The sequence below is a fragment of the Fusarium vanettenii genome (assembly GCF_000151355.1).
Source record: "Fusarium vanettenii 77-13-4 chromosome 1 genomic scaffold NECHAsca_1_chr1_3_0, whole genome shotgun sequence".
In the NCBI taxonomy this organism is placed as follows: domain Eukaryota; kingdom Fungi; phylum Ascomycota; class Sordariomycetes; order Hypocreales; family Nectriaceae; genus Fusarium; species Fusarium vanettenii.
In genome coordinates this window covers 4,206,351-4,227,943 of record NW_003315881.1, presented here as the reverse complement: position 1 = coordinate 4,227,943, position 21,593 = coordinate 4,206,351, and the positions used below count along the sequence as shown (strand labels likewise).

Genomic DNA, 21,593 nt, shown 5'->3' with positions numbered 1-21,593 from the left:
ATTTGGGATAGCGTCACTGATCTGCCAAAACCTCTCAGCCTCGCTGCAGATGAATCCTTCAGCTGTCATGGGGCGAATAACCTTGATTGTAGTAGCATTTAATTCTCAAGCTATAGTAAATCCATGCATGGTTGCTTTGGCTGCCTCCTTGTGTCAACTAATGGTATTGCATCAATCTGTACTAGATCATGCTGAAACTGGGCGTCAAACACGAGATACGAGACACAATCTGCCTCGAACAAGGCTGATCGTGTAAGAGTCTAAGCATCTTGAAACTCACTCCGTCCCCTCGTGTAGCAGGTAGGATCCGAACCAAACCCTGGTGCACAGTAGACTATTGACATCATGTTTGGGTTAGCCTACATGAAAATATTCGCTGATGCCTTGGTGTATGCAGCACCTAGCAAGACGATCGAGATTGTATGATTAATATCATATTTCTGGCGACATGGTGCGCTCCGCTTTGACGGTTCAGGTATCATCACATTCAATGAATGACCTACTGCACGAACTTCGGTGACTTAGAGCGATTACAGAGTGATGGGGTAATCAATGTAAAAAAGAAGAGTACTACGACCGAAAGACCAGACATTTCTACGAAAGACCAACTATGAATGGATTCAAATGGTCGAACACGACTCGCACTTGAAGGCCAGAGTAGGTCCGTGGATTGTCGGAGCGCAGGGAGCCCGTTGAAGTCAAAGGCGAATATGATTGCAGGTGCCCCCATTGCAGTCGACGCGGTGTGCCATGGCGTACTTGACCGGTGTGATGCAGCACCTGTCCGTGCCCAATTCCTTTATGGACTGGGTGATTGAGAAAACGCCTCGTGTGCTGATGTAGCCCTTGCTGCAGGACGGGCCAGAAGGGTGCTTGGTGTGAATGTGACTGCATACAGGGAAATGGCTACTGGGAGCGGTGAGCTTCGCGTCTTCCTCAAAATTCAAGCGGTTCATGGTTCAAGGAGCGCTGCCGTACCCGCGGTTGACCTTGCTTCCGAAGCGAGAGTTGATAGCCGAGCTAGTGTACAAAGGAGGTGCCTCGCTTGTCATGGGAGAGGTAACTGTAGTAGAAGAAGCAACGGTAGTACAAGAAATCTCGGTGGTAGATGCCACCTTAGCGGTAGAGAGAGCTTTAGCAAAGAAAGAAAGCTTAATTGGAAAAGACCTTTCAGCTATTGGGGGAGTCTCAACGGATGGTGAAATTTCGCTGACGATTCGGCCGCCGGCGGTGGACGTTAAGCTCGGCTCTTGATGGGATAACTGAGCGAAGAGACAGTAGAGATCAAAAGAAACGTCAAGAAAGGAGGGGCAGGTCGACAAACAAGCCCGAAAAAAGAATATTCGGTCTATAATGTCAGCCCTGACCCAACGGTATGAAGAGACGGGATGTAGTACAATCCTGGGTCGTTGGTCGAATTGGAGCCAAGGCCGCCACAGAGCGCCATGGGGTTATTTATGTGCATTAGAAGGAGTGGCTGCATTGGTTCAGCCTACGGTGGCGTTGTCTAAATCCCAATAGCCGCACCAAAATCCCTTGAAAAAATGCACATTCGGCGCCCTGTGCTGTCAGACTGCATTGCCTTTGCTGTCAGCATGTCCGGACCTGACATCAGCAATGCTTCAATACTGCGTTCATCTGAGTTTATGTCCAACATACGTGGGTTGTGTGTCGTTGATAGCTTCACAAGGTCGGACTTTGGCTCCTTGGGTAGCTGGCCGGAGCCCTGTTGAGGTTCGTAACCGGCTTCAACACCGGCTTCAAGTAAACACGGTTTCTGCTACCTGGTCACGTTTTGCAGTAGACCAACCTGTTAGAATGATGATACAGTCCCCGTTGGGATCTATCAACAAGCGGCGATTTGCGTGGAGATATTCGAGACAGAGGAGTCATTCTTGACTCTATTACGAAAATTGCATGTCGGAAGGGCAGAGTCAGGACTGACAAAGGATCATGCTAGCCTTTCGACTGTCTTGAATATGAAATCCCTGCAACTCTCAAGGAATATCATTGCAAATCTCTTGGGCACTGTGTGTGCGAGTATGAACTAGTGATCGGGCGCGAACACCCACGCCATGTTCTTGTCCATGTATTGTTTTTGGCTGATCTCTCAACTGTAATGTTGTGGGCACCATCACATAGGAGACCATAGATGTATCTAGTTTCTCTTGTCGAGTCGTCAGAGGGCAGATATACACGCCGTATTCTCGTCCAGGCTTGTTCTTGACGGATCTACCAATCCCAATACCTTTCACGCTGCGTAACATAGGAGATCATGGTTATGCCCGATATTACTTACCTAACTCAAGGAGTACAACGCTTGAACAGGAATACTAGGAGGAGAGTATCCAAACTATATAAGGCGAAATGGTTTCGTCTCTGTCTCCCTCATCTCCACAACACACGCTTGCTCTGAAGAGTCGATAACCTACCTCTTTCTGATCAAGCAAAACCTGACAGGCTCTTGAGCTAGTTACACGAATTTTCTTGTCACAAAATCCCCCGTCATGCCGGAATATGCTTGGCTTCCCAGCCTGGACTTCTCCCAGGACGCCGATGTTGTCCAGGAGCGGCCAGTAAGGCAGCCGATTCGTTGGCCTGGTGAACTGACTGCGGCTGAGAAAGCTGCTCTCCTTGACCTACTGCAGGCTGGGGCTGAAATGCTTCCAGAAGCACCTTTGCCGGTTACTCGGATGCATTTTGACCGGTTGATGGAACTTGTCTTTAGTGACAAGTGGAATTCGCGCGTCGGGGGTACCAAGTATCCGAAGATCCCCAGTAGAAAGTTTGAGCACACAACTCTGCCGGTGGGAACTCTCAAGGAGGATCTCCCTCCTCGTGGAACCGCAACTGCCAGCGGGGAGACTTAGAAAGCTCCCCCGGCGCGATGCCATGGGGCCTGGGTCTACCTCCAACTAAAACTCAGAATCAACGGCCCTAAGTTGATGTGGTCCTTTACCGATGCGGAAGGCAAGATGGTCGAGCCCAAGTACATCGACGATACCACTGGAGTACTAGAGGCAATGGTGGATCTCAAAGCCGAGCTCATCCAGGAGTATGACAGGCACGAGGAGAAGCGCGTGCGCGAGTACAATACGTGCTGCATTGTTAACCTGGCACGTCGACGTATCGCCAGATTTTCAAAGGCTGGGACTGAGAACCCTCCATGCGTCGACGTCAGAGACCTTCCCAAACACCTTGTCAGGCTGACGCGCGCCCAGGACATTGTCACGGCTATGGCGAATTCCTGTGAGATTGAGAGGGATTCTGAGACTGAGGAGGATGAAATCAAGAAGGAGGATGAGATTAAGAAGGAAGAAGAGATCAAGAAGGAAGAAGAGATCAAGAAGGAGGATGATTCCGAGAGCAAATGAAGAGGAGTAACCATGTTTCCTTTTATTATTAGTATTAGAGTAGTTGGGAGTCTGACTTACTTGGGGGCAATCGGCGTGAAAGCTACTTGAGCTTGCGCAATCTTTTTCAACTCAGCAAAGTCGCACCAGCGGCTGTCAGCGTATTAATACCCCATAGACTAGAATAGTTTCTTTATTGATTTCTTTTTGAGCGCATATTATTCCAAAGTGAACGTGAAATCGTTTTGTGTCAGTGCCAGCTACGTTCCACTACTGAACAAGAGAATACCCCTTTTTAAGCATCTACACACCCGACTCCATTCAAGTCCAGCAACTCCTCATCCATGTTCCGACATGCCCACTTGGCATCCTTACCACTTGGGGGTGTGACGGTGACGTTCTCAGCTCGGATATTGTCGCAGGACTAGATTCATTAGTGCATGTACAGGTGAGTGCGAGAACAGAAACTTACATCTTCAGAACTGCAGATGAGAGATCCAGCTACAGGGTCATTCTTCTTTGACACTGTGCCCCAAAAGTCCTTGAACAGAATGTCTGTGAGAATCACCTTTGATGGGTCGGCTTCGCACTCGGCGGCGCTGACGGCACCGTAGCATTGGTCAATTTTGATTGCGCCGTCGTTGTTGTCGTTGAAGAAACGCTCGTAAGTGACGTTTCGTACACGTCCTTCACCGCCGCCACCGATCCACCCCTCAGGCTTTTGGACATCAGCACCGGGCCAGACTTTGAGACGAGCACCATCTGTTGCGTTGCTCATAGAAATGTTGTAGATGTACAGGTTCTCGATATTGTCAAAGACTCCTGGGTACTGCCCAAGAGAGCCTACAGAAATGCCGTGGGATGAGTTGCAGACAAGCCCTTGGACGATGATGTTGGTGCTGTTGGGCTTGAATGATACGCAGTCATCATCATGGTCAATGTAAGAGTTTTGGATGACGATGTTGTCTGATCGGTATGTGTCCCAGCCGTCGAGGTTTTTGGCAAAATTCTTTGATGTTGAACGAGAGAAAATATCAATGTCAGAAATGAGAATGTCTGAGCTATTGGCGATGAGATTGTGCCACTGGCCAAATATTAGTACATCTATGTGTAAAGGTACAAGATAACTTACGTTGGGAGACTGCCGAAGCTTGAGACCAGTGATGGAACCTCCCTCCCAACCGTCTGTCACAAATAGAAGCGGACGTTTGACTTTGCTGTCTGCGGCGTGGGCATCGTACCAAGCTTGGCCGTTGCCGTCGATGGTTCCTGTGCCAGCTCCATAAATATTAATGTCCTCACCACCAAACAGCCACCAAGAAGAGCCATCTTGGAATGGAAACTGAAAAGTCCGGGGAAGCCAACGCTCAACGTCATCACAGAATTTGACAGTTCCAGTCAAGGCAATATCAACATGCTTGAGGAATCTCAAGTCTAGCTGGGTGCAGATGGTGTACTCCTGGTCAAGGACCACGGTACCTCCATTGTTGCACTTCTTAAAGGCACGTAAAATCTTGGATGCATCGTCACCGCCCTTCTTGCCGGGTTTGACGAAGCATGTCTTTCTGCGAGGGGACGAGGTTGGGAATGCCTTGTATGGTTGCAGGGGAGTTGGTTCGTAGTGGGGACGCTTTGGGGCATGGCCAGCATCAATGAGTTCGGCCAACGCCAGAAAGGCGAGCACGATTATAGGTCTCAGTAGCATATTAGGTATAATTCCTTTTGATGGGTCAGATGATCTTGGCTTTCGGTACAGCTCTTCACCGAGGACTTTGCGTAAACGTCCCAAGCTCTTATAATAGCACCCTCGTTGGTGACCTTCGGGATAGTTTTCCCCGTCCAACGCGGTCTGACTTCAGCCGATAACATTATCAGAAACCCAATCTCTCGGCAGTCCCACTCTCCTCCACAAAGTCGGCCCGTCTCCATGCCATCCCCATATTCCCCAGGTGCTTAATGAGGAGCTTCAAGCTTCCCCGCGTGCGCTGTCGATCCCCCAACGTACAGCTGAGCGAAAGCTCGGTAGAGTTGTTCCACCAATGGTTTCTCAATCTCGCTTACATCCGAGGCCAAGGTGAACATCATTGCCGGTTCGTGTCTTGGAAGATGTCCATGATTCGTGGCATAAGCAGGCCTGGCTGGACAACAGCAAGGTAATATGGAAGGATTCAGGCTAAACTTGACCGATTATCATCATCTTAACCTCAAGGTCGCATGTGATCTTTGTGCGGGGGAATCAAATATGCTTATTGACTGATTGATGGAGGATCTCGACATGGGAGAGAATGAGCCGATCTGGGCATCCTGCAGCCCGGGTAATTCCCGTACCAGTAAAGACCAAGACCCGCCGGCAAAGGCATTCCGCGCGCCAAGAGGGGCCATGACTAGGGTCCGAGTCCTCGAATGTCGCATTGGGCGTCATGTTGAACGACATCGGAGCTCCCCTGTCTAAACACCATTGGTGGCTGACCTTGGCTCTTGTACCCCCCCTGCGAGAGCCGTCTACCCGAGCTTAGAGTCTGCTAGCGAAGTCGCAGATCTGTGGATAAAAAGGGTCCATGCTTAATGGGCTTTGTCCACTTTTCAAAGTGGTCTTATCAATCTCGATTTCTCAGGGTTCTCCCCATTCTCTTTTTTTTCTCATCTGCACTGATCAGGAGATCCCTTTTCGCTTCAGAGGATAGAGAGCCAAACTTCTAGTCAAAATGGCTTCGAAAAAGCTATACAACTGGTGGGTCATGCGTACCCTGACAGACTTTGAATGGCCATGACTGACTTGGGAAATTAGGTATTGTGCCATGGTGGCGGCACTTTGCATGGTGCTTTATGGTAAGAGCTTGTCTTCGTGCGTCTCGTCAAGATTCATGCTGACCATACTATGCAGGGTACGATGCTTCGGTTTTCAACTCTCTCCAGGGTTCAGATAACTGGTTCGAGTGGGTTAACATGGACCCGGTGGAGGATACTTACATGCTTGGGTTGAGTAAGTTCACACTCCAAGCCTTTGGCGGTGTCTTTGGAGTTTCGATAGCTAACAGTCTGCTTCCAAGTCAACACGAGCTACACAATCGGAGCCATCATCTCTGGCTTCTTCATGGGCGGACCCCTCGCTGACTACATGGGCCGTCGCTGGGGCATGTTTATCGGCTGCTTCATCACCATAATAGCGACCTTTATGCAGACCTTTACTCCACACCACAAGATTGGAGTCTTTATTGCCGGCCGCGTTCTCATTGGCATCGGTCAGGGTCTTGCTCTTACTGCGGCGCCTGTCTACATTGGAGAAGTCGCTCCAGCCAACATCAGAGGAAAGGTCATGACGATCTGGCAGATGAACTACTCCGTTGGGTCCTTCATCGCTTATTGGATCAACTATGCTTGCTCCAACAACCGTGAAGGCATGGGTCAGTGGGATTGGAAGATGGTTGTCATCTTCCAGATTCTCGTCCCAGCCATCGTCTGCGCTTCTGTCCTATTCATTCCAGAGACTCCTCGATGGCATATCCAGAAGAATGGCAACGTGGAGGCTGCTAGAGCTGCACTTGCCAGAATTCGAGAGACTGAGGAAGAGGTTGAGGAGGAACTGCTCGCTATCCGTGGTGCTATTGAGTACGAAAAGGAGGCCATCAGGGGAGTTTCTTATTCTGCTCTCTTCCGGGACCCCTCAGTCCGAAAGCGAATCATCCTTGCCTTTCTCCTCAACATTGGCCAGCAGCTGTCCGGTCAAGGCACCCTCAACTCGTACTCTACGACCATTTACAAGAACGTGTGGTCAGACAAGAAGAAGATCAACCTCATCAACGCCCTCAATGCTACTTTCGGTATCATCTTCACTCTCAACGCCATGTGGACCTCTGACCGTTACGGCCGCCGCTGGCTACTCATGGTTGGTGCCGTGGGTATGGGAGTCTGCATGCTCATTGTCGCGGTTGTCGGTTTGGAGACACCGACGTTCGAAGGCAACGTCAAGTCCGAGTCTGTGGGCATTGCCATCGTCTTCCTCTTCTTCCTCTTTGCCTTCTTCTACAAGCCCTCTTGGGGAGCTACGGTTTGGATGTGGACTGCCGAGGTGTTTTCCATGAACATCCGTGCTCAAGCCGTGGGCATGTGTTCTCAGATGCAAAACGTGGCCAACACCATCTTCCAACAGTTCTTCCCCACCTTTTTCCGTCGGGAGGGTCTCAAGTGTCTGTTCTTCTTCATGGCCATCAACTTCTGCCTCGCGGCTTACGTCTACTTCTTCATCCCCGAGACGAAGCAGGTCCCTCTGGAGGAGATTGATACTCTGTTTGGTGGTGCTTCTCATGCTGCCAAGGGTGGTGATATGCTGGAGGAAAAGGCTGCTGTTGAAAGCACGGCTCAGCCATCGGGTCTCGAGATTGAGAACACTTCTCAGGCAAAGCAGGCCAGCAACAAGGAACAGACTGTCTAGCGCTGAAGTGTGGACAAGGGAACTAGACCAAGCATGTTAAGAATAGCTAAGAACTAGGAAATTAGTATATTGCTGGTCCTAGGTGCCAGCTGTTACAGCTTTTTGAGCACTGATGACCTAAAGGTAGTTCTTGTATGCATTGTTCTTAGCCACCTGACTATCTGGGCCCCTCACAAGTTCAAATATATCCGTGATAGCGGTTTCGAAGAGTAGGCAACGCAATCTATTTTCGGTGGAGGATGATGCTGGGCTGGCAGATGGGGTGAGAAAAAGCACATGCACATCACTAAAATGATCCATTCGACTGAATATTATAAGTACCTAAACCCCCCCCTTAGCCCCCATTTGTAGACACAAACTGCCCCTATCGCAGCGTAAGCCACTCTAGACCGGATGGGTTATCCTGTATCCATTCGGGTTGGTTTAGATCAACAACAAACACGGTTCCCACAAAGGTATAATGATCCCCCAGTTGGTGGAGTGACACAGGTTGGTCATAGTGCTTGAGCACGCAGAGTCGGTCGCCTTCTCGTACATCTAGGGGTCCTCGTCCAAGGTATCCCCTCTTGGTCTCAAAAATTGACCGATCCCCAATCTCCTGACACAGGGTTATTAGATGATCCAAAAGTTTGTCTTTCCGAGATTCTTTATCTGCGAATGGATTATCATTAAACTTTAGCTCGGTTAGATATTTGTCTGGGAAAGCCCGCTGGTAAAGTTGAGTCTCCCAATCGGTAGGGAAAATTGAAGAGTCTGGGGAGTCCCAGCCGCCCAAACCGTCAGGGTAATTCTCTGTCTCGTTTGGACTTGACACGGCAGCTAGAGTAAGAAGAGAATAGACCATATCCTCTGTCACATCTTTTGAGACCTTCTTGTAGAGTAGACGAGCGATATCTTGCCAGGATGAGGTGCCGGAGATGGAGCGTGGATGCCGGGATGTATAGCAGCGAAAAGAGTGTTTAATGTCACAGAATAGTTTTCGAATAGTTTTAAGGTTGTCGAAACCAGTGGGTTCTTCGAAACAAGCGGGGCTGGTGAAATTGGATACATGGAGAACTGGTTCGATCTCAGCTCCCAAAACGACAAGGCTTCCAGTCTTTCTGTCTAGATACGGATACCTGCTTGGATCCTCTCGAGATTGACTCGGGGGAGTCGTAACCTGCAAGATCCTTGTTTCTCTGTGTAGAGCATTCTTGGGGAAATTCGGAGCCCAGCTTGGAAATGGAAAGTCGTCCGAGGATCCAAAATGCCCAACACCCGCAAGCGACAAGAAGCCAAGGGGTAGGATCCGCGACTGTTCAAGTTGCATGATTGGTTTATTCCTAACTTCCAATTCCAAGGAGGCCTCGATCCAGCGCTCGACGAACTCGGTATACACTTCAGCGTCGCTTTTGGTATAGTCTGGTGTCATTGGGATTTGAGTGATTGCCAGAAGCCCGTAAATGTAGTCCTTTGGATCTTTGGCGACAAGCCGTGTCGCAGCGATTGATTGCTTCCAGCTGGGGCAAAGACCGCATTCCGCCCAAAACTCCTTGATTGGTCTCAGGGTATCATTCATTATTATGATTTTCCAGGCATCACGGAGTGAGTCGATTCCATGATGGGGCGGAAACCAGCGCAGACCTTCCCATACCTCTTGGCAAAGAAATTCTGGCCTTTGCACCTTACCCCTGCGGATTTTGGTCTTCAGATCAAGCTCTGTATAACTTTGTGCAAACATAAAAAGGTCTTGCCGACTCAGAGTCATGCCACCTGAGCTGAATAGGTGGAGCCGACTAGCAAGCACGACTTCTTGGTAGATCCATACTCGCTCCCAGTATTTCTCCAGAAAAAGATCCCCAATGGAGTTCCATGCATCGTTTTTGAACTTTCCCTCAGTGTTTGGTGTCTTACTACAAAGACTGGGGTGTCGTTGAAGCCACTCGAGCTCGAATGGGGGCATGTCGAGGATACCGAAGCTGACGTGTTCATCACGGTCGTTAGGGACATAACTTGAATAATGCAGAGCCACCTCGTTAGCGAGTTCCCTGATGGTTTCAAATGCTCGCGAGTGATCTTTTGGGCCAACCCATGCGCAGACAGCTTGAGCGCACTTGAATATGCGGCTCATGAGCTGGACTTGTTGCGAACGCTCATAGATGTCTTCTTGGTTGATGCAGATGGCATCTGCCCATAAATATTTAATGGGGGTGGAAGTTCTTCCAATGTTCCCACTCCGGATGTGAGACAGAGCAGAAGCCAGGTTTGGCGTGACCTCTTTGTCTTGGCCCTGGAGGGCGATCTTTTTGAGGTCCTTCTCCTCGCCCCAGACGTACGAGAGCGCAAAGTATTCTGGGTTGTCGTCAAGCGAGACTGTGATGAGTCCCCAGTCCTCGGAGCCATCTGAGGGAACCTCTAGTAGTCGAATCTCGGAGGTGTCTGGGTTGAGGCGTTCGTAGAGAGTGGAGGCTGCCGTTTCCATCGTGGACGAGGAAAGACATGAAAGACTGCAAGATGTTTGACTGAGATTGTGAGAGTTGAGCGCTGGTGCAAGGTTGATGGTAATCAGGATTGTTTGGCGAAAGGATAAAAATGGAGGATCATCGTGAGTTTAAAGGAAAGACAACGGACAGGCATTCAAGAGGAAACATGCGGGAAAAGCACGCAACTCAAACTAGGTGCGAGTAACCGGTCGTCTTATCTCTTACTTATGAAGAGGGCATAGTTTCATTGGCCGCAACATTGAGGCCAGGCCAGCTGAAAATGCACAGATGGAGCTACCTCCGCTACGTGGGTAAGAGATTGATGTTAATAGGCCGAATCCGCATGATGACTGCTTCTCGTCAGCCGCAGCTGAGTTCAGTCACCTATCAGAAGTGTCTATTGGGGTGCACAACAGAGAGCTATCGATGCTTGGGGGCTCCTAGATGCAGATAAGAAACGGCATTTCTTCAATTGGATCGTCTTTGTTCTCGCCGGGTGCGATATCGTACGACCCAGTGACTTTGATTGCTTGATTGATTGTGGTTCTGGGCATTGTGTTGGCAGACATTGTATTGAGAGACTGCGGCCTTGAGAAAGTGGAAAATTCTCTTGTCTCTCATACGGAGGTTAGAGCAGTACCCCATGAGAGGTTTACCCTTTTATAATTATATAGTTAGGTATAACTCTTTGATTATAGGCATTAGGAGATTAAAAAGAGACCACTATATTAGCATTAGGTCATAATGCTACGATGTGTTGATAATGTGTTCTTTATTATAGTAAAAGCGCGGCCCTTGATGGGTTAACCGAGCCACAAGATCGTGTAGATATACAATTTGCCTTGCTATATAAACTTAATAGGACCCAAATCTCACAGCGCTCATAGCTTGTAACAATGATCCAGCCTCTTTTGAAGATCCCCTTTGGCCTGTGCAACTTCCCCTTCAAGATCAAAATTCGCAATGATGCCATTTCTCTCGTTAATCTCACTCTCAATCTTGACCATGTCGCTACCAATACCATCTGCCAGCCATTCGTAGCAGTTTCCAATCCATCTGCTGCTCTGCACAAGCCACTGAGATCGTTCCCGGCGACACTCGTCGAATGTTTCGAACACGGAGGGAAGATCTCGGGAGCTGTCGATGCTGGAGAGTAGCTCGGCTAGGAATGCGCTGTCTTCGATGCAGAATCCTGCTCCGGCGCCGTGATGGGGTGATGTTGCGTGGGCGGCGTCTCCAGCAATGCACACTCGACCTTTGTGGAAGGTTGGGGCTGGGTGATCACCGAGGTCAAAGATGGCCCACTGATAACTGGTAAGTCTATGCACGGGACGAGCGTTAAAAATCACTTACAACTTTGAGCTGTTCTTCAGTCAATCGTAGTAGCCCAGTGACGGCTGATCCGTATCCAGCAAAGTCTTTCAGAGCATCCTGCCGACTAGCAACAGTAGTTGTTCTGCTGTAGTCTTCCCAGTCTGTTGGAGATGTGCGAAAAGCTACAATGTTGAGCTTTCGGCCATGGTCGACTGGAAATGTGAGGACATGGCCACCTTTGCCCATCTGAAGGGGTTAGTCTTTGTGCTGGCGGAGTAGAGCACTTTTAAAACTCACGTGGATTGTGGCATTACGTGCCTTTTCCTCTCCGACGGCTTCAACTGCCTTTTCCATAGGCACCATGCCTCGGTAGGCGTACTTGTAAGAGTATGTTGGGTGTGCTGAAGGATGATCGAGGCCGACGACCAATTGCCGTACACGAGACTTGATTCCATCACAGCCAATAACAGCGTCGGCAGAGGCGGTAGTTCCATCGGTGAAAGACATCGTCACCTTTCCATCGCTCTCAGTGATGGTATCAAGGCATTTCCCAAACACAGCCTGGTCTTCTGGGAACAGCTTGGCCAACTCGTCGAGGTAATGAGCTCTGTGAACACCATTCTGCCCAAGACTGCTGTTGATGGTAAACCCAGCGCCCTCATCCTTGGTACCATCGACAAAGTCAAACCAGACTTTCTGCTTTGACGGCCAACTGTTGCGCGTGCAGACCTTCTCGAAAGCCTCATGTACGCCAGGGTGGCAGAACTCCATAGCCCGGACTGCATTTGGCGTGAATGATACACCAGCACCAATCTCTTCAAATTTTGATGCTCTTTCGTACAATTTCACTGGGATGCCGCGATGGTGTAGCGCGATGGCAAGGGTTAGGCCAGCGATGCCGCCGCCGACCACTGCGATGTTGAAGTCTTTTGTTGGAGCCATTGTGAATGTGAATGTTGCTGAGTTGCCTTGCATGGACTTAGTTCAAGCCAAGGACTGATCTCTAATTATAAACCCAACTGGGTGGCCTTGTGGAGCGCGGGGAATGCCATCGGTTAAGGTGACGTTCATCCGGAATTGCTCTTGGTCATGGGAGATGGGGATCCTCCGTCCTGTTAGTCCCCGGGAATGCCGTCATAACCGATAATTACGGGAGAGAAGTGTTGTTGTCGCAGGGCGGGCTGTCGGAATTCCCGAAGACCCCCTCAAGAGGCTAGTGTAAGTCCGTTCATCTCCCCGACGCCACTAACCCCGGGCCTTGCTGCCGCATCATGGCATGCCGAGTCCCGATGCACAAGAGTAAAGCTCCTAGATAAATCATGGGCAGACCGGCGACCTCCAGATTAACTGATCATACGACTGGGTCTCTGCGAACTGTTGTCCGCGACTATAAGAACCACCCCGATTCCTCCGGACTAGTGTACGGAGATAACTTAATGCAACGACTGGGGAAATCCCTAGCATTTCTGCAAATTTCATACAGTCTATGACATTTCAGCAGAGTGCATTCCATACTACCAGCGGAAAATCCTACGGACGGACAAACTCCGATGAGGCGACTTTGCATCTTCTACAACCGATACATGCCTACATGGGATGGTTCTACGTCTGCGTCTGGGCGTGAGGCTTGGCTCGCTTGAGCAATGGCGTCTCAATAACAAACATTCTACCAAGGCCTGGACTCGATGCCCGTTGAATTCACATGATGAATTCACACTCTGTTGATACATGGTGTTCTGGCCCATGCTAGTCTTGGCACTATGGCTTGCTTCCTCGGAGTCTTGTTCCTCGGAGCTGACCCCTGGCGCGGGCGTGTTTTCGGCAAGTATGCCAGCCAATGCGGTTTCACAGCAAACCCCCCAACATGCAGTCACATCATGCTTAAAAAGTTGGAGATAACCGAGACACGAGCCGGACTCGTCTCGGGGTCCGAGAGTTGAGGGGAAGTTGGAGGGTATGTCTTGAGTGTTGGAGGAGCGTCGTCATTGACGATGGGACTAGTTGGCGAGCAGTGCACAATGTGTCTTGGCTCTTGATGATAGATTGACTCTTTCACTCCGTAGCTATGAGTTCACTAAGCCAGAGCAGCAAGGTCCTGTAAATATTAGTCAACTGCATCTCGATCGTTTGTCAAACTCACAATAAAGACCTGATAAGAATCCCACTTGTATCCCCACTCAGACTCGACCGGAGTCAAATGTCCTCTCGAGGAAAAGACAAGAGTCTTGGTTTGTCCGTCTAGCAACCCTAGATCTACGGACCCGTGGATCTCGACCTGGTCGGGGTTGTTACCGTATGGGGATGCGTCGCGTATCGTGTGCTTACGCCACGAAATAGTCGCCCACAGGGCCTCCATCGCGGTAGTGATTTCTTCCCCAGTTAGCAATTTACCACTGTATCTAATCCCCGAGAATACAAACCTGCTTTCCCCTTGCATGGCTGCGAGTCTAGGACAAAGGCCGCATCCTCGGTGAACATGTTGACGTATTCCGCTGTACGTTCCCGGATATCGGACAACTTGAAGTACTCGTCCAAGAATCGATGCACCCCATCATCAAGCTTGGCCTTTGTAGATCGCTGTGGCTCCATGGTTGCGTCAAGATGGGAGGGGTTGGAAACTATTGGTGGTACAAGGAAAAGCAGGCTAGGCTGGAATCTGCACTGCTGAAACCCCTCATCCACGACTCCACACGGCTTGCAGTGGCAACGCCTTATTCACGCAATTATGCTTGATCATGTCTTATCGTATTTGTGCATTATTGAGAGCGATTGAGGCATAGCTTGTTAAGCCTCTACCACGGAAATTGGAGTCCACTCGAAGGCTGAACGCCTTTGACGCGATCCAAACGTTGGCTCAACGACCAGACTCGTCACCCCGTAACCGACACCTTCGGCAGCCGGGTCTCAGACAAGTGCCACGCCAAAAGGGGACTACTTTTCAATGCAGGCCATGCAATTGGATAAGCTTATCTCTTGGGTCCAGGGCTCACACGGCGCGAAGGATCTCGGGGAGAGATTGTTGGCCAGCTCGGCTGCTCGTGAACCAATAGCTCCGCACCAAACCTTGGTTCTTTGCGGTCTGGATGCAACCCCACGGGGGAGTCTAGCCAAAGCCAGACCTTGCCTTTTCCCCGCTTCCCCAGATCCTTACTCGGTCCCCCGGGAAATCCGGGGTTTGAAGCATAAAGGGATGCCGTGGGTGGATGCCGACATGGATGTTCCGAGGAGCAAGGTCTTGGGTTCTGGGCAAGAGGAGAAAGGTTTATATCTGTCGTAGTCTTCCTTGCAAACGAGTCGTGATCATCAGGGCTCTTGCTCGATTCATACTCACCCACCGCTCTTGAACTTCACTCACCATGAAGCCGTCTACGGAGCATCGCGATACCATTGAGACACACAATGACTCGGCTTTGCAGCATGCTGCTGAGAAGGGTCAGGTCGCTACCGACAAGTACGCATTCTTTTCATTCTCACGTCTTCATCTCTGACGCGTCGTAGATATGGCCAGCCTCTAGTCGAATATGACCCCGCCGCAGAGCGTCGTCTGTGCCTCAAGATCGACCTTCACATTGTCCCTACGGTTGCAATTCTTTACCTGTTTTGCTTCATCGATCGAGCCAATATCGGTGAGTAAAGTCAAGCCATGAAAAAGACGTCGGCCTAACACCTTCTAGGTAATGCAAAGATTGCCGGCTTCGAGAAGGACCTTGGAATGACAGGATACGACTACAACATCCTCATCACCACCTTTTACATCTCGTACATCGTCTTCGAGATCCCCTCCAACATCCTCTGCAAGTGGATGGGCCCCGGTTGGTTCCTCCCCATCATAACGTTGCTCTTCGGCATCGCATCTCTAGGCACGGCATTTGTCAACAACATGTCCCAAGCTGCTGTTGTGCGTTTCCTGCTGGGCATTTTCGAAGCGGGAATGATGCCTGGTATCGCTTACTATCTTTCCCGATGGTACCGACGTGCTGAGCTTGTTTTCCGTCTTTCGCTGTACATCGTCATGGCACCGCTTGCAGGAGCTTTTGGCGGTCTTTTGGCTTCGGCAATTCTCAGTCTTGACCATTTTGCCGGTCTTCATCGATGGAGAATGATTTTCGCCATTGAAGGAATCATCACGATCGGTCTCGCTGTGATCGGTTTCTTCACCCTTACCGATCGACCAGCCACAGCTCGCTGGTTGACACAGGAAGAAAAGGACCTTGCGATCGCCAGAGTCAAGTCTGAACGCGTTGGAAGCACGGCAGTTCTCGACAAGATTGACAAGACCAAGCTTAACCGCGGACTTTGGTCTCCTATCACGCTCAGCACTTCCGTCATTTTCTTGTTCACCAATATTACGGTCCAGGGCCTTTCATTCTTTTTGCCAACGATTATCAAGACCATCTACGAGGACAAGACGACGATTCAGCAGCAGCTTTACACCGTTCCTCCGTATGCTGTCGGAGCATTCTTCACTTTGTTCTTCCCCTACCTGAGCTGGAGGATGGATAAGCGACAAATCTTCTTCATCATTACTGCTCCGATTTGCATGATCGGTTATGCCATGTTTCTGGGATCAAAGGACCAGATGGTCCGCTACGGCGCAACCTTCCTCATCGCTTCGTCTGTCTTCTCACATGGAGCCCTTAGCAACGCTCAAGTTTCGGCAAACGTGGTCAGCGATACGGCCCGCAGCGCAGCTATTGGTATGAACGTCATGTTGGGTAACATTGGCGGCCTGGTCTCGAGTTGGTCATTCCTCCCATGGGATGCACCCGATTTCCACATTGGAAACGGCCTAAACCTGGCCACGTCTGGTACCATTCTTGTCCTTAGCTCTGCGACTCTTTGGTGGATGATGAGAGATAATAAGAAGAGGGAGACCTGGAATATTGAGGAGGAACTCAACGGCTTGACTCAGGAGGAGATTGAGGACTTGGACTGGAAGCATCCTGCATTCCGCTGGAAGCCTTAGGCTTCACTTTCAGCATGTGCTATATGGCGGCACATATTTTTCTGACTGGTTCTCATCAGCCGATCGATCCACCGGAGTTGGTTCTGAAGTTCAGATGTTACATAATACGACTCCCTTATAGTATGCCTCATGCACTATCACATGTGACCATTGCACTTAATGTTGATTGCAAATATCTAACCCGGAAGATCAAGCGACTAGGAAGATTAACTGAACTATAGCGTGATTGTGTGCCACTGAAGTTGCTATCTGTAAACTGAGGGGGGCAATCCACCCTGGTCTGCCCAAGAACGAGCTGTGGTTGACTCTACCTAAATTAACCATCGAATAGGGAGGAGGCGCATGTCCTATAGGCTGTGTGGATACTTAATGGCTGTCTCAGGACAAGCCAGTGGTGTTAGAAGCCAGCGAACTGCAACCTTTCCCTCTACGGCATACCCAGCCTCTATGAGCAGTGAAAGCTCTATGGGATCTGGGATCGCCAAACCCAGATTTGTTTTCTGTGACTCGCTGAGACCACTTGAGATATTCCCAGGGAGTTAAGGAACGCCGAACGCAAAGGATAAAGTCTGAACGGCAAGTCTCGATAACTGAATCCGCACCGAGGTGCTGTCCACATTTCATTACGAGAACGTGTTTCTCCACTGAGACTGCTCTTTGGTGGAAAGATTGATTACCTCCTTTCCGTGGCCGATTACTTCATTTGGAGATGTCATTAATGACAGGAAGTAGATAGTTGCTGGTGACATGGGGGTTGAAAGCGACCGTCAGCAGGATGCCCGAGGAACGCGCGCTCGGTTGCGCCATTACCGCCAATACAATGACCATGCGGCCGAAAGTCCGTCTCCGAGTTGAAATCAGTGTACATGATTATGATTGGGTCAAAATAGTTCTTGTTTGGGAATGCCGAAATAGCCAAGCGAGATTGGGCTCAAGTTCCGCGGACATCGCCAGCCCTGTCCTCTTGCCAAGATCAGGCTGTGAAGAAATACGATATCACAGGCTGCTTTGAAACACAATCCTAGGCCATATGGTGGCATTGCAGTTCAGCTTCTGTACAAGAGTGGGAGGTAAGATGACCAAATAACCCAATTGCAGGCAAGAAAAGAACAGAGAAAGTGAGTTGTCAAATGGGGCATTTGTGATGGTGTCGTGGGGGGCTGAACCGTCTGATGATTGGGATGGGGCAGCTATCTAATAAGACGGTTCTGGGTCGCAATCTCGTGAAAGTTGTTTCTTTGCTTACAGGCATGGCATAGCTCGAGCAACCAAAGTCTCTTTTCCGCCTATACCTACCCTCCAACACGTTCCTCCCCTGAAATTTCACTCGACCTGATGACCATGGAGGAAGAAACGACCCCTGTCAAAAAAGCTCAGGAACAGGTGATTCTCGAGACAAACCCGTCCGGCATCGACAAGCTGGCCCCGGAGGCGACTCTTGATGAACCATCTGCCGATGATTCCGTCGAGGCCAAGAATACGGAAAGCGGGACCCGTTTGCACAAGCTGCTTTTGATAATGGCCAAAAATGATGAAGAGCCCACAAGCGAGGACGGTCTTGGCGAGCTCAAGCGCTTGTTGGATGGCGGAGCTCAAGTCAATGCTAAAGACGCCGATAGCGAAACGGCTTTACATCTTGCAGCTGCGAATGGGCTTGTCGAGGCAGCCAAGATGCTCATCGAGTTCAAGGCAGAAGTCTCGGAACCAGACAACGAGGGCCGACAACCTCTACACAGAGCCTGTTCAGAGGGACGCGCCGAATTGGTACAATTGCTTCTAGACAACGGAGCCGACATCAATGCCAAGCAAAACAAGAAGGCCAGTCCGCTCCATGAAGCTTGTTGGGCAGGACATATCGAAGTTGTCAATATACTTCTTGAAGGGGGCGCCGATACCCAGATCACCGAGGAAGATGATTGGACCCCCCTACACGCGGCAAGTCGGTACGGCCACACAGAGGTAATTCGAGCTCTTCTTGCAAAAGGCAAGACCAACATCAATGCTCAAGAGGCGCTGGAAGATTGGACCGCACTGCACGTGGCTATCTACAATGGATACGCTGATGCCGTTTCTGTTCTGCTGGAAGAAGGGGCGAACTTTGGCATCCAGGACAAGGATGACTGGACACCATTAATGACAGCAACAACACAGAAGCAAGAAGACATTGTGAGAAAGCTACTCGACCAGAATGGACACCTTGAGCTGGAGGCACGCAAAAGATCGCTTGAACTAGAGACACGCGACAAATCAGGGCGCACGCCTCTCTTGACGGCAAGCATCAATGGTTTCTTGGCCGGTGCGATTCTGCTGATCGAGGCGGGTGCAGATTGCAACTTCCAGTCAGACAGGACCAAAGCAACGCCACTGATAGCTGCTAGCGGTTGGCGTTATAGAAGAATAGTCGAAGCTCTACTTAAGGACAGTGGCCGGACAGACATCAACACTCAGGATGAGGATGGGTGGGCTGCTCTGCATTTTGCTAGCAACAAGGGCCACAGCAAGGTAGTCGAGCTTCTTCTACAGCATCATGCCAATCTCCATCTAATCACAGATGACGGGCAGACAGCTTTGCATTTAGCAAGTAAGATGGGCAATGAGAATGTTGCCAAGCTGCTGCTAGAGATCGGGGCGGACGTGGATGCAAGAGACCAGGACGGCAAGACAGCGCTGCACCTCGCCAGTGATGCTGGCCCTGAGGATTACAGCGAGCAGGAAAGTGATGAGCTAGGCCCTGATGATCTCAGCCCTGAAGAGAAGGAGAATGAGGAATTTGGCTCCGGCCGGCATGATGCCGTAGTCAAGCTCCTTCTGGAATCGGGAGCAAGACCAGACGCCAAAACCAACAAGAATGAGACGGCGCTGCATCTTGCTGCATCCCGGGGCGACCCAACTAGACTGGACCTTATTCTATCATCTATGGAACAGAGGGACATGTCAACAAGAAACGACCAGGGGAGGACTGCTTTCTACTTGGCCTGTACTGCAGAGAACTGGGAAAGCGCTGTCGAAAGCCTTCTCAAATCGGACAAGTTGAGGACTGCAGAGTTTGGTAGAAGCGATGGGGAGGATGACGAAATCAAGTGGGCCGCAAACTATCCGGAAACTCATGAAGTCGCGAAATGGCTCATGGAGGAAAGGTGGAAGCGAAAAAAGACAGTTAAGCCTGAAGGATCAGACAACTGGGGTGTTATCGAGTGGGCGGCATATAGCCGGCTCCCCGAGGTACTCTCACTACTCCTCACTAAATCTCCGAGAAGCTCGAAGATTCAGGCGTTGCTGAAATCGATGCTGGAATCCGTGCTGGAACCAAAGCCAGAGTCAAACAAGCAGCCTGCAAATGAGCTCAGAGAGGGCACAGAGCAGAACAGGAGCTACGAAGTTCTCTCGCTGCTCATAGCCAGCTCTCCTCAGACGCCTAGTCTCAAGGCGGAACTGAAACCCGCCTTGAAGAAGACATTGGACTTGGCCCTAGGTAAGGAGGTAAAGCAGGGGGAGGGGCATCGGCGGCTTCTCCAGGTACTCTCGCAACTCGTCGCTACGTTTTCTGGGACTTCTGAGGTTGATGCAGCGCTGAAATCAACCCTGGAGTTGGTGAAGAAGCCAGGAGAGGGGACTACATACGAGCAGCTTTCTCAGGTACTCTGGTTGCTCATCTCGAACTCTCCCCGGACACCTGATATTGACGCCGCGCTGCAATCTGCCCAGAAGTCAATCTCGGAGTTGGTGGGAAGTACAGAGAAACGGCCACAGGACCCCGAATCGGCTTCAACACAGCCGAAAGCCCCCAAAGCCGAGGCCGGGGCACCTGCGCAAAAGGGCAAGACCAAGGATCCAGGGACGACCAAGCTTGGGCGTGGGGTGAGCCAGATGACCGTGCCAACCGCACCGACTACACGGACAGGAAAAGACAAAATCGACTACCTACATGCCATCATAGATATCCTACGAGACCCTCCATTTTCTCAAACGCACAAAGACAGCAAGATTGACGGACCGCCAAAGCACAATGACAAACTGTCGGAGACACTGGAAGACCATGAAGCCACCATCGTGCAGTTTTACAAGGGTGAGGGCGAGTCAGGAACATTGCGAAGATATCGATCGTTGAAAGAAGTCATTTATGACCACGGGCCGGGGAATATTATGGAAAAGACTATCTCGGACCTGAAGAAGATCCTTGGGGGCAGATCTGAGCTTGCAGGTTCCATCGTATATCTCAACACTGAGCCCAAGTTTACGTGGGTTCATCTACCAGCAACGAATGTGAGTGGAAGGTGGGCTACGTACGCTTTGCAGAGTTGCCACTAACCTTTGCCATAGATGGTTTGGATGAATGTGAGAAACCTTGCACCAGCATCGGCGTTGTTCCGCGACACTTTAACACGAAAATAAAAGCGTACAATATTTGCTGACCAACGCTGCAGGACATCTTGCTGAGGATCATGAATGACGAGAAATGCGAAGGGGGCCCGTACCACGAGCTCAAATCATTTTTCCGAGACAGTTGGGTTCAGGTGCCGGATAGAACATCTTCATCGAGAAGCATGAGGCCGCGAACTGTGACAAGGCGACAAGAGAACGAGGTCAGCGGGAAACAAGGCAATCTCAAGAATGAAGAAGAGGAGAGAAGCGACAAAATCAGGAGAGAGGAGAAGAAGGGGGAGGAAGGGGATCAAAAGAGCAAGAAAGAGGGAAAGAATGAAAAGGGAAAGGAAGAAGAGGGAAAGAAGGAAGAGCGTAAGGATGGAGGAAAAGAGTCTCCCAAGGCAGATGATAGGACTGAGCCCGAGGAGGATCGACGAAAGAAGAACAAACCCGACTTCGGAGCAGCATCAGCCACTTACGTAAGTCCTGACCATAGCCAATTTTGTTCATTGATTCTGATCCATCACGACAGATGCCTTACTTCTGTTTCTCAACTCAACACCGGGACGAGGCTGGCTTGCGTGGAGGCCAGAAGAGGTTCACCGACATGAAAACGGCCTACGAGGACTTGAACGACGCTAAAAGCCCCGTCATTCACGAATCACCAACCCTGGATGAATGGTACTATCACTTTGCAAGCG

General features: G+C 50.3%; 8 protein-coding genes across 8 annotated transcripts; 4 read left to right on the top strand and 4 right to left on the bottom strand.

Annotated features, from left to right (window-relative positions):
- Positions 1-345: 345 nt before the first annotated feature.
- NECHADRAFT_75570 (uncharacterized protein) lies at positions 346-1,254 on the top strand (the record flags this gene model as incomplete). The annotated part of the gene is made up of 4 exons (XM_003054596.1): positions 346-420; positions 589-657; positions 721-829; positions 899-1,254. The coding sequence occupies 4 exons, from the start codon at positions 346-348 to the stop codon at positions 1,252-1,254; spliced, it is 609 nt and encodes a 202-aa protein (XP_003054642.1).
- A 1,253-nt stretch (positions 1,255-2,507) lies between these two features.
- NECHADRAFT_75569 (uncharacterized protein) lies at positions 2,508-3,374 on the top strand (the record flags this gene model as incomplete). The annotated part of the gene is made up of 2 exons (XM_003054595.1): positions 2,508-2,761; positions 2,927-3,374. 2 exons carry the CDS (start codon positions 2,508-2,510, stop codon positions 3,372-3,374), a joined length of 702 nt encoding a protein of 233 aa, XP_003054641.1.
- A 274-nt stretch (positions 3,375-3,648) lies between these two features.
- NECHADRAFT_90495 (uncharacterized protein) lies at positions 3,649-5,058 on the bottom strand (the record flags this gene model as incomplete). The annotated part of the gene is made up of 4 exons (XM_003053879.1): positions 3,649-3,777; positions 3,826-4,437; positions 4,486-4,983; positions 5,038-5,058. 4 exons carry the CDS (start codon positions 5,056-5,058, stop codon positions 3,649-3,651), a joined length of 1,260 nt encoding a protein of 419 aa, XP_003053925.1.
- A 1,000-nt stretch (positions 5,059-6,058) lies between these two features.
- Positions 6,059-7,785, top strand: NECHADRAFT_75567 (uncharacterized protein; the record flags this gene model as incomplete). The annotated part of the gene is made up of 4 exons (XM_003054594.1): positions 6,059-6,084; positions 6,142-6,182; positions 6,238-6,336; positions 6,392-7,785. The coding sequence occupies 4 exons, from the start codon at positions 6,059-6,061 to the stop codon at positions 7,783-7,785; spliced, it is 1,560 nt and encodes a 519-aa protein (XP_003054640.1).
- A 364-nt stretch (positions 7,786-8,149) lies between these two features.
- NECHADRAFT_75566 (uncharacterized protein) lies at positions 8,150-10,246 on the bottom strand (the record flags this gene model as incomplete). The annotated part of the gene is made up of 1 exon (XM_003053878.1): positions 8,150-10,246. One exon carries the CDS (start codon positions 10,244-10,246, stop codon positions 8,150-8,152), a length of 2,097 nt encoding a protein of 698 aa, XP_003053924.1.
- Positions 10,247-11,128: 882 nt separating this feature from the next.
- Positions 11,129-12,503, bottom strand: NECHADRAFT_90493 (uncharacterized protein; the record flags this gene model as incomplete). The annotated part of the gene is made up of 3 exons (XM_003053877.1): positions 11,129-11,551; positions 11,601-11,807; positions 11,859-12,503. The coding sequence occupies 3 exons, from the start codon at positions 12,501-12,503 to the stop codon at positions 11,129-11,131; spliced, it is 1,275 nt and encodes a 424-aa protein (XP_003053923.1).
- Positions 12,504-13,431: 928 nt separating this feature from the next.
- Positions 13,432-14,150, bottom strand: NECHADRAFT_75564 (uncharacterized protein; the record flags this gene model as incomplete). Its single annotated transcript, XM_003053876.1, has 3 exons — positions 13,432-13,608; positions 13,702-13,931; positions 13,982-14,150. The coding sequence occupies 3 exons, from the start codon at positions 14,148-14,150 to the stop codon at positions 13,432-13,434; spliced, it is 576 nt and encodes a 191-aa protein (XP_003053922.1).
- Positions 14,151-14,917: 767 nt separating this feature from the next.
- On the top strand, positions 14,918-16,527 carry NECHADRAFT_32016 (uncharacterized protein; the record flags this gene model as incomplete). The annotated part of the gene is made up of 3 exons (XM_003054593.1): positions 14,918-15,012; positions 15,060-15,187; positions 15,236-16,527. The coding sequence occupies 3 exons, from the start codon at positions 14,918-14,920 to the stop codon at positions 16,525-16,527; spliced, it is 1,515 nt and encodes a 504-aa protein (XP_003054639.1).
- Positions 16,528-21,593: the final 5,066 nt, after the last annotated feature.